At 40.1% G+C, this 20988-nt stretch overlaps 2 protein-coding genes across 5 annotated transcripts in view; both read left to right on the top strand.

Annotated features, from left to right (window-relative positions):
- Nucleotides 1-20988, top strand: part of B3GNT2 (UDP-GlcNAc:betaGal beta-1,3-N-acetylglucosaminyltransferase 2) — a 148104-nt gene that overhangs the window by 15039 nt on the left and 112077 nt on the right. The window lies entirely within an intron of this gene.
- COMMD1 (copper metabolism domain containing 1) overlaps nucleotides 1-20988 on the top strand; it is a 129553-nt gene that overhangs the window by 67635 nt on the left and 40930 nt on the right. The window contains exon 3 of one of the 3 annotated variants that reach the window (XM_075127229.1): nucleotides 18420-18521. The exons of the other annotated variants lie outside the window; for them this stretch is intronic. Coding sequence (XP_074983330.1) covers nucleotides 18420-18473 — 54 coding nt within the window. The 3' untranslated portion in view covers nucleotides 18474-18521. The remainder of the gene's footprint in view (nucleotides 1-18419; nucleotides 18522-20988) is intronic. 3 annotated transcript variants of the gene reach the window in all.

Genomic DNA, 20988 nt, shown 5'->3' with positions numbered 1-20988 from the left:
GTCCCATGTAGCCGCTCTATGCTGACGGGAGAGCGCTCTCCTGCCTGCATGCAGTAGCTATGTTGACTGGGAAACGTCTCCTGCTGACATAGTGATGTCAACACCAGCACTTTTGTCGGTGAAACTTATGTTGTTGTTTTTTCACACCCCTGACCGACAAAAGTTTTGCCAACAAAAGTGCTAATGTAGACATAGCTTAAGAATCAGTTGATTAAAGATGCTAACACCTCTGTTCTTTTGTTGTAAATATGATGATCTGCATCTTTAAATTTTGAGGAATGCTCGTTGTTATCGCTGTTTGGGGCATTTCTGATTTTGGCAGGGTGATTACACCTTCTTTATGCTTTGTAAAATATTGTGTCCTGGAGTAACTTTAAGGCCATGGAACCTGTCTGGCTTTAAATATGATATTTAGAGTAAGGCTTTTGGACCCTTTGTGGAAATACAGAGATATTATAGTGTCTCATCCAGATTAGGTACATTTCATTGGCTCCAATTCAGATGTACAGTATAAAAAACGGAGGGGTTTTTTTTTCCACTGGAGAGAGAGCTAGATGGAAGGCCATCTGATCTTGTATGGGATACAATCTTGTTTGTAAGACTGCTTCTACTCTTTAAAATGTAAAGAAAACCTGAGGAAGGGGTGTGTTCCTCAACAATTCACTATTTGTGGGAGGATGACAGCATGAGCCCTTCTCACATTTCCAGGGCCATTCTTCCTGTGACATCTGATTTGCCATGGACATGTTCTGACCTTGCACCATTTAAGTTTTTCAGTGCATCACTGCAACGTTAAAAGTACGTTGTTGGTCTGAGCGTCAGTCCTACTAAAGTATATGTTTTCAGCTCTAAAGTACATTTGGATAAACGCTGAATGGAATATTTTAAATTTCCTACTCATCCATAATATTATCTCTTGGTCTTTGCTGTTTAAGCTTGTTTTTAAAATAAAAATTGTCTAGTTCAGTTGCACAGCATTTCAACTAAATGTATTCCCCCCCATTAGTGATATCTTTTATAAAAATGACCAGGTCAATTTATTAGGCCCCAGATTTATCCTAATGATTTTCTTTTTATTATTATATCTTGCATGCTTGATATTTCTTCAAAGAATGCTGCTACCTAGCAGAAACTGAGGCAAACTCCCACAGGAAGAGCTTAATGTTGAACTTGTGGCTCTGAGGAAGCTTAGGAATGCTGTGTGATTCTACATGGGCACAAAAACATAGTGAATAACAAAACAATTTTATAACTGTATTTTCTGATTTGAACTAGCAGCCCTGTCTGTTTCCCTTACTGGCTTAGATCATGCAAGAGTTTAATATAATTTTCATGTATGTAGTGTCTTCTAGCCACAGATCTCAATGAAACTTGTTGAGAAATGTTAATAAATTAAGCATCATTGCCCTTTCTGAGGGAGGGAACTATTATTTTTCCCAGTTACAGATGAGGAAAACTGAAGAATAGGTTGGTTAACAAGCTTGCTCAAGGTCATACTAGAAGTCTGAGAGAGCAGGAAATCGATTAGAATCCAGGAGTCCTAACTTTTAGACATGGTTTTAACTGCTAGCCTGTCCTTTTCTACTCAAAATGTAACCGGGTACTGCAAATTGATTATTATTGTCATTACTTCTGTTAACTCCTTCAAATAAGCCTATAGTACATCCCTCTCCCCATTCTTTTTTTCTTTTTCTTTTTCTTTTAAAATACAGTCTAGTTGAAGTTTAAGGTCCCCTCTCCTCTATGTGAGGGTGAACACACATTTTTGGTTTTTTAGAAGCAGTAGTGCATAGGGGATTGAAGGTTTGAAAGAGAACTTTTCTGAACAGGATGCCAAGGTGCCAGGTCCTCTTCTTTTGGGGAAAAAAACTATCTTGTTTTTAATTTTAAATCAGTTTTTGAAATACTTCCGTTCTATGATTGGTGCCATTTTCAAACAGCAAAAGGGAGAGAGGTTGCTCCTAATTCAAATCCATCACCAACAATAATTAATAAGTAGTAAATTGTAATGATAGGTACTTACATATTAAAGTTTCCTCCAGAGGATCTGACTCTTAGGTCCTGGTCTAGATTTCTGGCTGGGGCTTGGGCTTAGGCAGTGCAGGGCAGGACTGGGGTTGGCTTTCCAGCCTGCTGTCATCAGGTTTCTGAGTCCCAAAAAAATCCTGGCTCTCCCGGGGCATCTCCTCTCCAGCATTCTCCTGCTCATCTCAAGATGGGTTCGGCTGGTTGCGCTCAGTGGTGGGGGAGAGTGTGGGCAGCAGGTCCCGGGCAGTGCCTGGGACGGTTCATACTGTAATGTAGAATCTTGTCCAGTTCACCAAAAACTGGACTGGTCACATGTACCCTGCTGGATTGCCTAATCATAGAATCATAGAAGGTTAGGGTTGGAAGGGACCTCAGGAGGTCATCTAGTCCAACCCCCTGCTTGAAGCAGGACCAATCCCCAATTTTTGCCCCAGATCCCTAAATGGCCCCCTCAAGGATTGAACTCACAACCCTGGGTTTAGCAGGCCAATGTCCCTCATTTCAGTGTACTTTGTCTTGAGCTGCTTGCTCTTTATCTGGCACTGTTTGGCGTCCCAGTCATGACTCTTAGTAGACATCTGCTTTGCTATGCCCACAAAAAGGTCCTTGTTCCTGTGGCTGGCCACAAGAGCTTCCTGAATCGACACTTCTCCCCGAGGGTGGTCTCAGCACAGCTCCAGGCAGCTGTGCAAGGCATGTTGTGGGGCTACTGGAGTGCTATCGAGCCTATATCACCAGAATGATGATATACTGGGATCCAGAAGTAGAGGGGGCAAAATCTGGCTCTGCGGTTTTAAAAGGGGGAAGGGTAGTCCTGGAAACTTGACCCCAGGGCAGGGAGGCACACAAGTAAATGTACAGGTCAGTCACTCAACCTGCAAAGCACTGTGGTCTAGCCAACAGAAGCAAGCAAAAAATGGTGCACAGCAATCGCATGCACGTAACCAAAAGACCGAACTAATACAGTTCGAAGCAAACCTAGTCCACTTCGCAAGAAGACTCCAGAGTTCACAATAAATGTGTAGTGTACAGTGATGGGTTGTGTCATGTGCATGCCAGTCTTTTGAAACCATATTAACTCAAATTGATCCAATTTAAAACGTCCGCATAGAGTAGCAGAATTCTATTCCTTCCAGTGTATCAGAATTATCTAATCAGCTGCACCCATGCAAATCTGTTAAAGGCAACAAGGTTGCAGAGGCATGTCTGAAAGCATATTTTGGACTCTGTTACGTTGGTGAGGTGTGATAAGGAAAGAATACAGCTTGCCTATGGTTAAGCAAGGTTAAACTGCACTGGTGCAAATCACAACTTTCCTTGTCTGCACTTGGGGTTTTCATTGGTGTAGCCACATCAGTTGCTGGCCACCAATTGCTGGAATGGGGACAAATCCCCAAATGTAGGCAAGGCTTTTGAGCCTCATTTGAATTTGCAAGATTCCTGGTAGTCAGAAAAATTGTTTTGACATATAAACTGATCATATCTGATCACTGAGAGGTAATAAATGTCAAATCCAAGGATGCCATTTTTATAAAATCACCTTCAAAAGCAGAACCTCACTTTAAGGTACTGTAAAATTTGCATTCCACTTAAGCTGTAAATATGACAAAGGATTTGGAAGAATTAGCATGATGATGTCATTTTCAAGAATGCAGCCTGGAAGGAAGCATCTTAAAAGAACCCAAGCTTGAATAGAGCCACAGTGTAACATTATGTAGGAAGTTACAGTAGCCCTATATGTTGTCTTAAGTAATATCTGAGGCATGACAGATCATCAGTGCAATGTAGCATGGTCAGAAGCAATAACTCCTTTTAGAAAATTACACTTCTGCTCGAAGCAGTCATTTTAAATGAACTGCGGTTAATTTTAAATTGCCTGCTTTTATGGAAATGGAGCACTTAAATATCCCAGTATCAGGGTGCTTAGAAAGATGGCTATGAAGTAGGACTGTTTACGAAAAAGCTAGAGTGTGATCAAATTTAATTAGATTGGAACCTACTTCTGCTTACAAATATCTTGTTTATATGTTGGGAACAAATGGAGAATGCTTGAAAAACTGTTCTTTGTGGGGAAAAGCATTGGGAGACTTGCAAAGAACACTTGTCCTACCTGTCAGTCTCTCACTGCATGAATCATATAAAAATTATTATTAAATTTACATAAAAATACTTGATGTGCAGTTGTACTTTGCACCTCCCATTATAGGCAGGTCATTACATCACTGTCAGATAAGGACTTGTCACGCCCCTTCTTTCTCTGAAGTGTTGGGTACTGGCCACTATTGGAGACTGGATGGCCCATTGATTTGATCCACTTTGGCAACTTCTATGTTCTGATAAAATATTAATGATAGTGAAGAAATTTACTAGAAAGGGCTTAGGTCATTTTGGCTATTCAAATCGTAACTTACATAGCAGTCAGTGGCCATCTTCCTCACTTGAACAGATTGTGTTGCTGTTTCCTGCTCAGGAAGGTGGGAGATTGCAGAGATTTTCTTTCCCAAACTACATTTTATAGGAGATTTATGCAGAATAGGAGGACAGACTGGTGATTACAGTTTCACTGTTTTGGTGGGGAAAATAGTTATGGGGGTGCTGAGTTGATGTCAGTACACCCTGAAAGACAAGGTATTGCTGTCTGCTGCATTAGAGACCTGGTTCTGAATGAAAAGCTATATGTGTGATAGGGATAAAATATAGATCTTATAAATGGATGAGTGGACATAGAAAACCTCTCTAAAATATGTTATGTACAAAAAAAACCCACAGTAAAAGAACATTAAGAAAAGCAATTTAGAGTTTGAAAATTCCAAATGCAACCTGTGATGGTTGTGGAATTGGTACATAGTAATCTAATTCTGAGATGTAATGATTTTATGAACACTGTATGTGACTTGGTAGGTGAGGGTGAGTTACTATATATTGGGTCATAAGACTTACCTATATGAATGCATTGATCTAGTTTAATAGTGGGCTGTGGGAAGACCAGCCTGGATGAAGACAAAGGCTCCAGATAAGGACACCCTAGTGCACACTTGAAAGACAATGGGCAAAGCTGTCAGTTTAAGGATCTTAAATCCTGTCTCCAAGGAAGAGGAAAGCTTGTTTTGCCAGGCTGGGAACTTGGAGATCAGAAAGACTGAACAACAGAGCAGCAGGGGAAGAAATGGCTTGTGATTTAAGGGAGACTCTAGAGGTCTCAGGCAGTCTGTAAGAAGCTTAGACCAGTCTATAGGAAGCTTAGATTTTTCAGAATCCCATATGGAAGATATCTAGGAAAGTTTGACATGTGTCTAGTATGTTTTAAGACCTGTTTTCCCTTAAGTGCTTTTGTTTTAAACAAATAATAATTTGTTTTACGGAAGTTGTTTAGTGTTTTATGGAAGACACTGCTTACTACTGTTGTTGTTCCCAGAAAGTACAAACTTGCAGGTACTGGATAATCCCTGCTGATACACAGGGTACTGCAACCCAAGGCTAGTCTGAGGGTGAGAGAGTTGTGTGATTCCATCCCAAGAGAAGTGATGGCCTGCGACCTGAAGGGGCATGTGCTCTGTCACAGTTTTAGGGCTACTGCACCTGTATTCCCTCCTCATGGTCCCTCCAGGGCACCCACTCTAGGTTTCTAGCTCCCAGTCGTCATCTCTTGGGCAGAGACCCACATCTCACTTTCTCCTGTCCAGGGAATCTTTTTAAGGCTGCATTTCCCTGGCTACACTGATATATCCCTAGCAAGCCAGATTGCTGAGAAGGCCAGTGTCTGTGCTTTGCTTTCTCTCCAGAGGCTATGACCAGTGCATTGCCTGAAGTTATATGTTACCACACAACTCTTTCTAAGAAAGCACATTTATTCTTAACATGAAAGCATTACAGAGAAAACACATTAAAACCAATACAAGAGTCTGCACGCATGCTAAAAAGCTTAGCAGAGGTCACCTCCAGCTCCAAACATAGGTGCTAGAACTGGGGGGTGCTGCCGCATCCCCTGGCTTGAAGTGGTTTCCATCATATCCAGGGTTTATAGATTGGTTTAGTGGCTCTCAGCACCCCACTATACAAATTGTCCAGCTCCCCTGCCTCCAGCCTTAGGCTCTTCCAGGTGTCAGTCATTCAAAACGCACAACTGAGTTTTCCCTGTGAGTTACAAGTTCATAATTGTCACAGGTCCAGAACCTCGGCTGATCAATACAGCCACTCTTTATACAGTTCCAGGCCTTTGATCTCTGGTCTCTGGAACAGGTAATCACCCTCTCCTCAAGGCATAGCTTTAAAAGGCTGCATTTTTGCATAACCAGAGGTGGGGAATTTGCATTAACCTCTCCCTAGGTCAGTGGTCCCCAAACTTTTCAGGGTCACACCCTATGTTACACCTATCTGTGCTCCTCCACAGCTGGGAACTCCTGGGATGGGGGAAGCTGGAAGGAACACAGACAGAGATAAGGAAGCTGAGGCTGGGACCCCAACTGGGGGTGAGGTCAGAGCCAGGAACGAAGCCACGGACAGGGGCTGAGGCTGGGGGCAGGGCCGGGGCCCGGAGAAGAGCCACAGCTGGGCCCGCTGTCAGATGCGGAGCTGCAGGGTGGGGCCAGGAGCCAGGGCTGGGGGTGGGGCCAGAGTTGAGCTGGGGGTGGAGCGGGGTTGGGTGGCACTCCCTGCCCATTCTGGGGGCTGGCCCAGGCCAGCTGTGCCCCCACGAAGGGGGTTCGCCCCACCATTTGGGGACCCGTGCTCTAGGAAATCCACTTAACATTTAATGTCCCAAAAGTCTATTTTTGTTTGGTACATTTTCAGTATATTTTTTTGGAACACCCATATCTCACATCTGTCACATCTCCCCCCTGGAGAGATTATATACAATCCCGGCCCACAGTAATACATAAACCATTCATTTAATGCAGTGGACCCCAAAGATAATGAAACTTAATTCATTAAGAATTCCTAGGATGTGACAGAAAGTTGCCATATCTGTCATACACTCAAAGAGATGAGGAGTGGTTAGAGGTGCTGTTAGCCTTTGTAATTGTGACATAACCTTAATTTTCCTCCTTTGTATAATAATGCATGCACATAGTCTTTAATTACATGATTATATGCTATTTGTTCCACGGAATTACTGCCTCATTCATTGCACAGGATGGAGAGGGTTCACCAAATTGGGTAGCTGTTAAATATTTTGTTTGCGTTGTTTGTGTGGCTTAGCACCCTTCATACTCTGCTTCAAAATCAGAACTGTTCATTTCCTCATGGGCTTTTTTATAATACTTATCACTGTATTGTCTGTGTGCTTCACAAATGATAAAGTTTATCTTCAACAGGAAGGTGAGGTGGTATATATAATCTCCATTTTAAAGATGAGGAAATGAAGCACAATACTTACGTACACTTTTCATGTTCAGAGCACAACTTCTCTGGACTTGGTTGCAGTCAGAAGTATTCAGTTGTTCTGCAAACCAGGATGCAATTTTTTCAAGTGGGGCACTCAGAAAATGAAGAACACACAATTAGTGCCAACCTTTGAAAAGTTTGACTTATCCAGCGTTCCATAGGAACTTTGTGGCAGAGGGAGAGAGAGAATCCAGTCTTCCAGGGCAGCTTTCAACTGCCTTAACCATCAGATCATCCATTCTCTTTCTGCATTTCCCTGTCTCATTCACTACATACCTTTCAACTTTTGTAACAAATAAAGCAGGGCTCCTGCAGACAACAGCCCTACTCATTCCACAACCCTGATTAATTCCCTGAGCACAGTCCATCCTATACCCTAAATGAGGCAGGGGTCCCATGGAAAATATAGTATGTGGTTGTATAATTAAAGACAGTATCATAATACATATGCACAATGGGGTGAATTAGGGTTGTACAGAGAACTTCAATTCTGGCATTGCCTAATTTTTGAGTGCTTGACTTTGGAACTTTAATGTTCTTTTCAAATGGTTTTATTTAATGTAATATGTATACAGTTGTCTAGATTCTGAAAAATTCAGTTGTCACATTTGCTAATCCTGGTGTTTTCTTAAAACTAATCTTTGATGAAAGTGCTAAAATATTTTCTTTTTGGTACAATAATCTTACTATTGGAAAACCTTGTTGCATCAAGATGTTTAAAAAGGTCAATTGTGTTAACTGATATTCGTTTGAGTTCTCTGTTGTGATGGGAAATATATTTGATTTGGCACACAGAGAAGGTATTCATGGAACAGAGCTATTTCTACTGTCTGGTTCATAGCGAACTTTTTAAAAAAGTCTGTCTTGTTTTTAACTGAGTTTTCTTTAAAGATTAACTATGTGGGTTGGGAAAGAAGATTCAGATTGAGGAACGATATTTATTTGACTTGGACCTCCTATGTGTACAGATGAACATTTACCTATAGTTAAATAAATGTATTTAAGGATTGTATGCAAATAAATGAGGAACACTCTTGACATTTATAAGACTCAGAAAAAAACATAGCTGGGACAACTGCAGCCAAAGAAAATTCAAGATGAGGGTGTTTGGAAAGGAAATATTAACCCCTCACCGTGCATAGGGTGGGAAGTAGTTTAGAACAGAAGTTCTCAAACTGTCGTCGGTGGACCACCAGTGGTCTGCGAGCTCCGTTCAGGTGGTCCGCGGATAGTTCCCTCTAAGATGCATGCCTGGGCGGCCACACACAAGAGAATGAAGGACCACACACCTAATTAGTGGAGCCACGCCGGCGTGGCTCCACTAATTAGGTGCCTGGACCCTGGAGAAGATGCACATGTAAGGTGAGGTGGTGGCCTTGAGAGGAATAGGGAGTAAGGGGGGGGCAGTGGGATGAGAAGAGGGGGTGGGGGAATTTGGGATATGCAGGGCTGAGGCGGCCTGAGAAAGAGGCGACTTTCCCCAGCTCCAGGGCTGCGGCTGCTGGGGAGAGACCCCTCCTCCGTCCCAGCCCCAGCTCTGTGGCCGCTGTGGCGGGGAAGAGACCCCCCCACCCTTCTCAGCCCCAGCTCATGGCCTGCCGCAGCAGGGGAGAGAGGGCACATACATCGCATTAGAAAGGTAAAACTACTGATATGAAAATATGAGTTGTGTGCTTTTATTTGTAGAACAAAAAAAGTTTATTAAGTTTTTTTTATATATAGCACTTTTATCCAAAGCACTTTACAATAGTTAGCTAATGGTACAAACACCATTTGGAAAGATCATTAAGTGGTCCACCGAGACCCTCAGCAATTTTCAAGTGGCCTGCGGGGAAAAAAAAGATTTGAGAACCACTGGTTTAGAAGCCCTCCTTTCTTTCCCTGTTACCATCTTCCTAGTTCATCCACTGCCTCTTAGTTTAGTAAGTGTTACAGTATGCGAAGAAACTTGTGCTCCTATGTAAAAATAAATATATATGTAAAATATCCAGCCTCATCTTTTCCTTGCAGCTTCCATTTTCCCTGTGTGACAAACATGGAACTAATATGTAAAAATGCCACCGTTGTGAGTTGTCGGGGGTTGCCCAGGGTGGTTGTCAGTGAGTTCTGACAGAGAGAGAATCTGATGCAGGGAAGCCGATGGGGCAGGACAGATGCTGTGTGTGTGTGCGCACATGTGTTTTTGTGCGTGCGTGCTCGCGCACTGATGGGGCAGGACGGATGCTGTGTATGTTTGTGTGTTTTCACTGTTGCACTGGGAGCAGAGCCGTGTTCTGGAAATAGTGAATTCTTATTCTTCTAAGTTAAAAACTATTTCCCAAAAAAGTTGGAAATACGTTAAAGTTAAATATAAATGCTTTCCTTTTTTAATATAGGGGAGAAATCTTCATGTGAACCTGTAGGTGAAACAAGTTCACATATAGTATGTTTTGGGTGAATTAACATTCATTTTAATAATGTTTTACCTGACTTCTTAATGTACTGTATGTAATCTTAAGTTTCAGAGTAGCAGCCGTGTTAGTCGGTATTCGCAAAAAGAACAGGAGGACTTGTGGCACCTTAGAGACTAACACATTTATTTGAGCATAAGCTTTCATGAGTTGCATCCGATGAAGTGAGCTGTAGCTCATGAAAGCTTATGCTCAAATAAATTGGTTAGTCTCTAAGGTGCCACAAGTACTCCTTTTCTTTTTGTATGTAATCTCTTCACTTGTAAATTCATATTCCTGAAGGGCATAATTTGGTTAGATGGATTTATTATTGTTTATATTGTGTTAGTGCCTAGATGTCCTTTTTTGCCAGATGCTGTGTGGATGAGTAAAACAAAGACAGTTCTTGCCCCGAAGTGCTCAGAGTGCAGAACTATGACCAGCATACCTGATGGATAAATAGACAGGGTTGAGGTTGGGTGAGAGGCAGATTACAGTAAAGATATTTACATGTGTATAAGTAAATAGACTGTGATCACTATGCAGATAAGTGAAGTATATTGTATTAATGCTATGCATTTAACTGTACAAATTGCTATTATGTGCTTCATTGCCACCTTCTCTGAGAATTGCCATGTATTTGCATGCTTGTTTTGTAACTCACATTTTTCAAAGCTGTTCTTTTAAACAGAGAATCACTTAGCAACCTCAACTTTAAACTTAACTAAATGTTGTTTAGAAAATTTAATATATTTACCCAGGAAACCAAGTGTGCATGGGCTTGATGTAGCTGTAGAGCATTTCTTTAAATATCATTTGACTAAACTACCAAGGTTTCATTTTCTGTGCTTCATTTGTAGGATGCTGTTCATACTTTATGCAAAAATCTTCTTGCCTCCCCACTAATATTTCTATCAGGCCGTGGTTTTAGTTGGACTCGCTTCAACATAAATTCTTGAGACTGAAAAGCAAGGTACAGGAATATATGAAAAGCCAGATACATTTATTTAAAAAAGAATGGTTTCATATGTTAGAAGACTTCTGTGTTTTGTGCTGAAATGCTGTGGCAAATGCTATTAAACTATGCTAACACTGTAGCATTCAAAATTTTAAGGCATGCTAAAGCTCCAGTTGACATTTAGGTGTTTTGCCATTGACTGAAACAGGAGTTGGGTTAGCCTCTTTATTTATGGCTTTTCTTTAAACAACCCACAAGAAACTTCTCTCAACTGTTTCCTCACAGGATCAAATGCTTTTAAATATTTCTTTTGCTTGAGACTTTGAATATATACTTTATTTAGAGCTTTTGTGTCTTTTACCCATCACTGCATTCAGAACTTGCCTTTTAGACTCATCTAAGGTTTAGTGCTGAGCAAAGATACATAAATTGAGAATTTGAGAAGGGAAAAGTCAACAGTGGAGAAAACCGAGGCTTTTGTGAGTCCAAGATGAGCATTTTAGTCATATGATCTGTATAAGCAGGAGACTTTTCATCAGCTTTTTTGCATGTGTTTTTGTGGATGATGTGTACTTGGATATTACTGTTTATGGGTATGGTATAAAAATCTAAACAGAAAAGGAATGGCTTCTATAACTCTGGCTAAGTTACCCTGATTAGAAGCATGGCAGAGAGTTAACATTTTTCAGTAGAGTTGCCTTCAACCACACAGTGAAAATACCACATTGTATTGGTGACAGCTAAGTCATCTCTCAAAAAAAGAATCAAAGGCTTTGTTAAACAGGTTGTGTTTGATATTTACCTGAGGTATAAGATATACCTTGAGTTTTGTAAACGGGATCTCATTATTTGCATAAAAATCTGACTATAACAAGCCCTTCTGGGTTTTCCAGGTTTTGGGACTGTGTTGTTTTTCTTTCCATCTATGGCATTTTCACTTTTCTGATTAGAAAATAGCTAACTATAATTTCTCAGATACTCTTGTAACTCTCCTTCAAGGGGTTTGTACACACCCATTCACACACAGGCCTTATCTTCACTGGGAATTTGCCCCGTATGATCTGCGATTTAGTGGCCAGTCACTGATTTTGCTGTACTGGTGCTAACTCCAAGAACAGTCAGTCAGGATAAGCTCAACTGGTTGTAAACAGCTACTCCAGTGGTTGGCCCTCAATTACTGGAATTGGGTAAAATCTCTAGTATAGACATGGCCATAGATATCAAAGGTCTTACTTGGTTTTAGATTCTTATGGGATTAGAAATCCAGAAGTTTCACAGGAAACCTGATGATCTCTCTAGAAGTCAATGGAATGTTCTGATTTCATCTACATTGATAAAAATGTTACCTGTGTGTTCCTTGATATCCCCTATTTAGCCTTGCTGTATTATGACAGTTGTGTGTCGATAATAACGTACCTGTTTTATGTGTGAATAATCCCACATGTTAGGGCTACAACTTGAACAGTGTGTTGAACAGTCACCTTATATCTTTAGTAAAATATAGATCTGTTGAGTTGCTAATTCTTATCAAAATCAGTGTTTGCATAAAAATGTGGCACAATTCTTTCTCCCTCTCCCAAGCCCCTCACTTTCTCTTTTACATCATCTCCTCAGGAATAGATTTGAGCTCTTTCTGGGCTTCGAGTAATCTAGGCGGTTTTATGTGTATGCACACACGCGTGCGTACTCACATACATGACTAGCTTATTGGACATTAATGTAGGCTAAATTACAGTGTGATTGCATGTTGTATACACATGAGCGCCCAAAGCAACCATCATAATTAAGATTTGTGGGCACAAAAGAAAAGAGCAAAAATTTTATCCTGCTGTTTTTAAAGTAGATAGGACTTGTCTCCTACAATGAACAACACCAGGAATTAATTGCCCTAAGAAAACTGGAATCGAAAACAGAGCTTGTCTTACTTGCAACACCTGCAGGTTTCTGGAATGTGGTCAAACACTACAGCATTCCAGTCCGATACCACAGTGTGCTTAGATACTGTCACAGAATCAATGTGGATTTGTCAAATAATTCTTATAAACATTTCATTGCTTTGATTCTGGGATGACTAAACCTCAGAAATATTTAATTCCAACCACAAAGTTCTTGTATTTAATTTAGAAGAAATTCATTTGAAATTATTTGCTTACAGCTCTCTGCTTATCTGCAGCTCATTCCATTGTGTTGCAATAGCTTTAGGGGAATGGTCTTAAGTACAGGCATAAAGATTTGTACTGTAATGTGCTGCACAGGGAGATGGAAATATCTCCCTGATTTTCATGTGAATCAGTATCAAATATGTGTTTATAGCTATAGCCTATAGAGCCAAATTTAGCATTTTATTTTGCTAGAACACAAGGAAACTGCAGGCCTGTATCCTTTCAGATATTGGCTTAAGCATTTATCATATGGCATAAGTAAGTTAGCATGAGGCTTTGAGGCCTATGACCTTTAGCATAGATAAATGGCACAACAATTACCCTGAGTTTTGGGGAATTTAAAACTTAAGGGGGTCAGTGTTTAAAATGCTACCAGGTAACCAAAGGAACATTGAACTTCCCTTGGCAACTAATTGATGCATATAGTAATAAGTTAAATTTGTTACCATACTAACCTATGGGATAAACAGCACCCCAACATTATTAGGGTGAGGAAGTTAGATATTAACAAGAGAGGCTGGGCTTTCAAATGAATATTCATGACAAGCCCTAAGTTCTCTAATACGCCAAACCACCATGTAAGTGGTCATTCTCAGTCGGTCTGGATCATTGGACTCATTTGGCATGCCAGGAATGGGGCTGGACCTTTGAATATATGAGCATGTGTGAGAGGAATGGTACAAAATATCACCTTAACTCTGTATTTTTGGCATTTTAAGTTGAGTGGAGCTTTTCTGTCTTTACTAATTGTGCTATAAAAGTGGTTAAAGCTTTGCTCTGCTCTCAGTGTGAGTGTCTCCATTGTGTTCACCAGGGTTCCTGACCAGATATTGAACTTAATAACCTTGATTCTGTTGTGCCTGGTTCTGGTAATAGAATCCTAGAGTCCCCCAGCTCTTTGAATTAGAATTAATTGGAAATATAATCAATAACACCTAAAGAATCAGGCTACATAGCCACATTTATAAATGTGGTTGTTACTAGCAGGGTCTAGTATGATTTGCGCTTACCAGTGTGGAAAGGGATTTTTAGATCCAAGAATAGTGTTAGAATCATGTTTATATACAATACTATTATAGACTGCTTGTGGGATAAGAGAAAGCAGTCTGTAGTGTAATTTGGCTAATATTATAAAAAATTGCCACACTGATCAAGAAAACTGTGGTAGAAACAATCCTGTTTAAAAACATAGCTGTAGCTAACTTGGTTCTGATCCAGCATGGGTGTGGTTCTGGTTCTAAATTGGTTGTCATCTCTGCAAAACATAATTAATGTTTTGTAATTGCTAGATCTTCCAGACCAGGAGCATACTTTGGTTTTAATAATCAAAATAAATTTGGAGTTTATTTTTGTCAATTATGTTTGTTAAGCATAACAAACAAATTAATGTGCACTTAACATCTGTAAACCTACACTAATTTTAGTTTTACAATGGATTTTATGAATCATATGAAGACCCAGTAATAAGGAACATTAAAAAGTAACTTACGACATGCCAGAAGGTTAAAAAACAAACAAATCTATCATCTGGGTCAGCTCTCTTCTGGGAGAAACACAAAAATAAAAACACTGAAACAAAGAGAACCAGATTTTGCTGTAACCAAACAGTTCCCATGAAAGTTCATGCTGTTGGATTCACACAGGTTCATTGTCCAGTCCATTAGAAAACAAAGATTTTTGAATCTCAGGATCCAAGAATGACTAGTGGTTTCTTTCTTCTCTTAAGAGAAGAGAGAGACAATGGCACATCAGGATGGATTTTACTTCAAGATTATAATTATCTTGTGACGGTCAACTGAATATGTCCCTTTTCCAGGTGGAGGTATTAAGGAGCTTAGTTTTGAAAAGGGATAATACATTTCAGAAATAATTAGAATTGGACTTCACTTAGTGATAAAAGGAAGTAACAAAGGAGGCCACGCTGCCAAAAATATAGTACATTTACTGGGTACAAAAGTGTGTGAAATATAAGTACTGTTATATAAGGTCAGACCAATGGTCAGTCTAGCCCAGTATCCTGTCTCTGACAGTGGCCAGTACCAGATCTACACTAGAAAATAATCTTAACCCTTTTGTAATGAGAAGCTGCTAAATAAAATAAAAAATGTGGATCCTACAACCTCTCTTTCAAGTGAGCAGTCATTATGCATGTCAGTAGGCTCAGTGGAGCTGATGGCTAGCATGAGGAAAGATTACTCACATGAGCAAGGGTTTGCAGGATCAGGCCTCTAATAGCTTCTTTAAGAACATAAAGTATAGTTCAAATTCCGTGTGTCTAGTAGTTAGTGGAGAATGATTTGGAGATAAGAGAGAACCTCAGACTAGGCAAGGGAAAATTTCCACAGAGAAGAAATTTCCCACTCACACATAGATGTGCTTAGAGGACACAATCCTGCTGAACCATCCCTCAGTCAGTGAAACTGTAAAACAGGGAATTGAGCAGTCAGCTCTTTGTGGCCAGAGATCTTGTCTTTTTACACATTTACCTAAAGCTTGTAGCTTCTCAAAAAGTAATAACAGAAACAGGGATTTGAGACCCAAACATATTGTTGATTTTAAGGGCATAATTGTCTTGTCAGTAGCTTTGGATTTTTCAGCTGGCATTATATCCAAGACTAGGTTTTATTTCCATCAAAGGGTGAATGCTAAGAGATGCCATGGTAACTCTGGAAATGTTAGATTGATTTGAGTTGGTTTGTGAGGACATCAGCTTTGATTTCCCATCTCGTCTTTCCTTGTGTAGTCCCATACAGTGGGGACCTGTTTCCCTGCAATAGAGCTTGCAATACTGCCTGAAGCTGTAATCCTGTTCTGAAATGACTGAAGTGATTAAATGTTGCAGTTTTGCTTCATTCCCATCCAGGAAGCAGAAAATAATGTTTAAAATGCATCTTGTGTAAGAAAAATAATTATGGAAAGAATCAGTTTTAAAGTGCTTTCCTAGAAAGAAATGTAAGAGCTTCAATATTAGCGGCAAAGAACCATTGACCATTTATATTTTAGAAAAAACTATCATGAATGCAAAAGCTGACGGGAGTTTACTAATGTTATACAGTACTTGCACCAAGCAAAATGCGGGGCAACACTTTTCTTTTGACCGCTAAATGAAGAGACAGTCTATATTTTCAAGTTGGCATGAGGATTTTTTTAGTTTTAACTATTGGCTTTAATGTACTTCTATTTTGGACATAGAGCAGCATGTGCACACAGAAATGCTTTCATTACTGTCCAGTGGCACCTCATGACTCCAAATGAGAGGATGTTCCGTGTCCCTAGGATGGATGCAAAAGTTTTCATCCAAGGCCACACTTTACAGACTTTCTGACTGTCCTGCTAAGTTCTGCAGCTAGAAAGCTGACCTATCACTCTGTAGAGCCTAAGAGATGGTGGCTGTCTCCCTCTGCATTGCCACTCACTTGGCCTTTCTGCTCAGGATGCTGAAGGTGGACCTAGAAAAGGTATCTTTTTTTTTGCAGACTATCTTGTTACATCCAGACTAGAAGAATTGCATATGGTCTGTCAGGCCATCTGAACAAAAGGGTATTTTGCTGCTTAGGGAAGAAACCCTAACTAGGATGGCCAGTTGCTTCATAATACATGATCTTTGATTCCACTCAGGCCTCTTCCTTTCTTTGTGACTCCATCTTTGATGCAAGTAGAATGGAATAATGGAGTAGCCACAGTAGGATGGGACCAAATTTGAGTGAAGAACTGGTATACTGGAGTGGATGCAAAATCCAGACTTGCTCGTCTACTCTAGAAGGGTGTCCAAGCTCTTTTAGAACCACCAAAAGACACCATCCCATAAGGACCTGCTTCCCCAGCACTCCAGAATCTTGTCCCCTTCCCCCTTCCGAACAGGATCAGAAAATTCCCTTTCACTTCCTTCAATATCAGATTCCTCCTCCTCTTTCTACTTTTTTGTTAATCTTGCTTTCATAGCATTCCTTCCTTGGTCAAACAGTTGGGGAGAACTGAGCTCTATCCTTGCTATAGGCCAGTATCTTTCCATTCTTTTCTGTGGGCATGTCTACATGCATTTTAGCTAAGTAGTCTTGCAATAGTGGTGTGACGTTGCACCCCATAATGCTTTATGAAAATATGCTTATGAATGTATATATGTCATAACTGAAATATGTTTTATGCTACATATGCCGTGTAACACAGCTCTGCAAAGGTTATGATCTACTGAATATATTCAGCCTATTTCTGTGCATGTATCATTTTTGTATTCAAAGTTATGAATATTGGCTGTGTACTTGTTTAATTTTAAGTAGCCTTAGTAAAGCATTTGGTTAGCTTCTTTAGAAAGGAATTTGCAAGTTAAGTGCCCAATCAAGAAACACTTAAGCTAACAATGAACTTGGATCCAGAGTAACAGCCGTGTTAGTCTGTATTCGCAAAAAGAAAAGGAGTACTTGTGGCACCTTAGAGACTAACCAATTTATTTGAGCATAAGCTTTCGTGAGCTACAGCTCACAGTGAGCTGTAGCTCACGAAAGCTTATGCTCAAATAAATTGGTTAGTCTCTAAGGTGCCACAAGTACTCCTTTTCTTTTAATGAACTTGGAGACGCCAGTCCACATCTGAGCTTTCCCAGGAATGTGGCGTGGCTGGTAAGGAACTCAGTCATGCATGGACATGTGACTTGCCCATGTGATTCCAAAACTCCATCTTGGAGCTGGATTTTGCATAGGAGAGAGGAGGGGGTCTCCACTCACAAGAGAAAGTCTATTTAAGCCCCTGGGAGATCCCTCCATTTTGTCTTCAGCTGGCTCAAGAGATAGCTTCTACCCCCAAAGGTTACCTGAAAAAGACTGGAACAAAGGACAGTAACCACAGGGGTGGGAGTGATTGCTGGACCCAGACTAGAAGGAGACTAGTCTGTAAAAGAAGCTTATTGGAACATCTCTGAGGGTGAGATTTCATCTGTAATCACTTTCGTACTGTATTAGGCATAGACTTGCGTGTTCTATATTATTTTGCTTAGTAATTCACTTTGTTCTGTCTGTTATTACTTGGAACCATTTAAATCCTACTTTTTGTATTTAATAAAATTGCTTTTTACTTATTAATTCACCCAGAGTATGTGGGGGGCAAACAGCTGTGCAGATCTCTCTATCAGTGTTATAGGGGGGTAACAATTTGAGTTTTATACAGGGTAAAACAGATTTATTTGGGGTTTGGACCCCATTGGGAGTTGGGCATCTGAGTGTTAAAGACAGGAACACTTCTTAAGCTGTTTTCAGTTAAGCCTGCAGCTTTTAGAGGACGTGGTTCAGACCTGGGTCTGAGTTTGCAGCAGGCTAATATGTCTGGCTCAAACCAGGCAGGGCACTGAAGTCCCAAGCTGCCAGGAAATACAGGGTCAGAAGTAGTCTAGGCACATCAATTGGCAGTACCCAAGGGGTTTTCTGTGATCCAACCCATCGCAAGTGGCTTTTCTGTCTTTCACAGAAGTTCATCTCAGAAGTGCACACAGAATTCAACAAATTTCTTCTTCCTACCTGACCAGTTTCCTAAGGATGGATGACTTAGGTCCGTGAGGATTAAATGTGTGTAAGTCCTACTTCTCTTGTTCAAAAGTTGAGAAAGATTTAATGCTTGTTTGTTCTGAAAGCTGCAACAACAACAAGTCTGCTACAAAACCACTATTACCAGATGGGCAATGGACTTCCTCTTACCTGCTTACAAGCCAACCAGACACCAGTATCGAACTCTGCTAGAAGGATGGTAGAGGGTTCATAACTTCCTAGGCTATGAGATTGAAGCTGCTACTTTCAAGAAATGTAAGGTGACAATGTGGCTCACTCTACAAACTTCCATAAAACACTGTCGGCTAGATCTTTCTGCATATGAGGATCTCTTCCTCAGAGTTCAAGTGGCACAATAAGGAAAACTTTCCATGTGTTACTGCTCATTACATCCACTGTATGTCCTTCACTTTCCTTATTGATAGGATGGGAGGTGCACATATGACAAGATTACTCATTAGGAATTCCTGTTGCTGCCCTTTCTTCTCCCATCTACATCCCCCCCCGCCCCCAAGGGGAAGTTCTTGTACCTTTCTTTTGTTTCTCTTTAACTTCTCACTCTGCAAATCTCTCTTTTTGGAGAAGCTTTTTATGCAAGGCTTATGGACAGATTATTTGTCAGCTTCCTTGCTGGTAGTTGGTGTGATCGTGGTGTATAACCTTGATTGTCCCTAGTGGTAGACAACGGAAGGAAGTGCCACCAAAGCAATCTTTAGCGGGTAATATCTTTGCTCAGATATTTAATTTTACTAAAAACAAGTAACACCATCTCTAATATTATCCTAGCTCTTAACTGATCCTGAGTTTGTCCTCTTCCTCCAGTTTTAGGTGTGGTGTTCTGTTTCTTCCTATTGGAAGTTGCATCAGTTTGTCCTTTAGACTTCAGGGTTTTTAAACAATTTTTAAATAGGAGATAATGCAAGATAATACAGTTTTGTGAGTAAAATTACACTTTTGAAATAGGTCTATCACAGAAACAGTGCGAGAATGGATAATAGTTTTTCAAATTAGGGATAGACAAGAGAAAATATTCTTAATTTGATATGTACTAAATGAAACAAATCCTTCATGTACAAATGGATCAGGTACCACCAAAGAACTCTTACTGCACAATTCTGCATGATTCCCAAAGCCTGCGTCCAAACACTTGAATGATACTTGTCTTTTCAAACTCTATATTAAATCTATTGTGCCCTCTATCGTTCTCATGCTATTCTATCTTTTTTGTTGTTTTGCCTGGGATCTGATCTTACTGCTTGTATTAATCTTTCCTAAATATAACTTTTCTGTGTCTTCAGAATTCTGGAACAATAACTGAATGCTTGAATTTTAAATTAATTTACTTTCATTATTTCTAACTATCCATAACATTTCTACTAGGTAGTATGACAATTTGATTATAGAGTGGGTTTAATTTTATTAATTTCATTTTACACAAAAATGTTAGGGTAATTTAATGTCACATTACTTGATAAATGCCAATGTAAATATAAAACAATCTATCTTCTCCCCACAAAAGAAACCCTCACACAGATTCAGTGGGGTTGCAGGGCTGTAAAGGAAAGCTGAATTTGGCCCTATATTTTCACTTTTCATCTGAGGATCTCGAAGCTCTGGAGCTCCATTAATTAAACTTCCAAACACCCATCTTCAGTAAAAGGAATTAACCCCTCTACTTCCTATCTGAACAGGAAGCCAAACAGGGGTTAGCAACGGGTCCGTGGTAAACATTTTGTGGTCCGTGGTAATTTTTCAAAAAATTGAATGACTGAATGACATAAACCCCACCACCACCCAATGTCCGTCATTAAGTACGGTAATTTTGTCCAGTGTCCGTCTGTAAAATAGGCACAATAATCTTTCCTTTGACTTGTCTATTAGATTGTAAGCTATTTGGAGGAGGGATTCTCTCTGTCTTACTATGAGGGAGTTCAAGGCGTGATGCAATGGGACCCTGCTTATAGCTGGAACCTCTAGGCATTACTAGAATACAAATAATCAAACAACAGAAATAGGTCTTATACGTATGGGCCAAATTCAGTCTGAGTTTTATGAAAATTGAATGACTCTACGATACAGAAATATACTGTGTACTGTTCCTATTATGTAGTTTTTAAAATCCCAACCTTTCTGACTATTCTTTATACATCAGAAAGGCAGGGGGAAGAAAGAGAACAATCCATTTTACTTTTGAAAGTGCAGATCATCTACAGTTACTGATTAAGAGCCCTGTTCTGTACTCTTTAGTCACTCTTTACTTAGGTAAAACTCCCATTGAGTTCAGTGGGAGTTTTGCCTTGAGTAGGGAGTGGTCAATTGAACCTTATGTTGCTGGAGATGACAATATAGTAAGACTTGCAATAATTGTTAAATAGCACTGACTTTATATACCAAACTCATATAGCCCCTGTCGTGAGAATGTGACAAGATTGCACTATTGTCACAAGCAGATAGTGCTTAATTAGTGGTCCAATTTGCACTATAAACCCTAA

This window comes from Caretta caretta, chromosome 3 (genome assembly GCF_965140235.1).
Source record: "Caretta caretta isolate rCarCar2 chromosome 3, rCarCar1.hap1, whole genome shotgun sequence".
Classification (NCBI taxonomy): Eukaryota; Metazoa; Chordata; order Testudines; family Cheloniidae; genus Caretta; species Caretta caretta.
The sequence above is the reverse complement of the archived record's forward strand: the minus strand, read 5'-3'. Positions and strand labels throughout refer to the sequence as shown.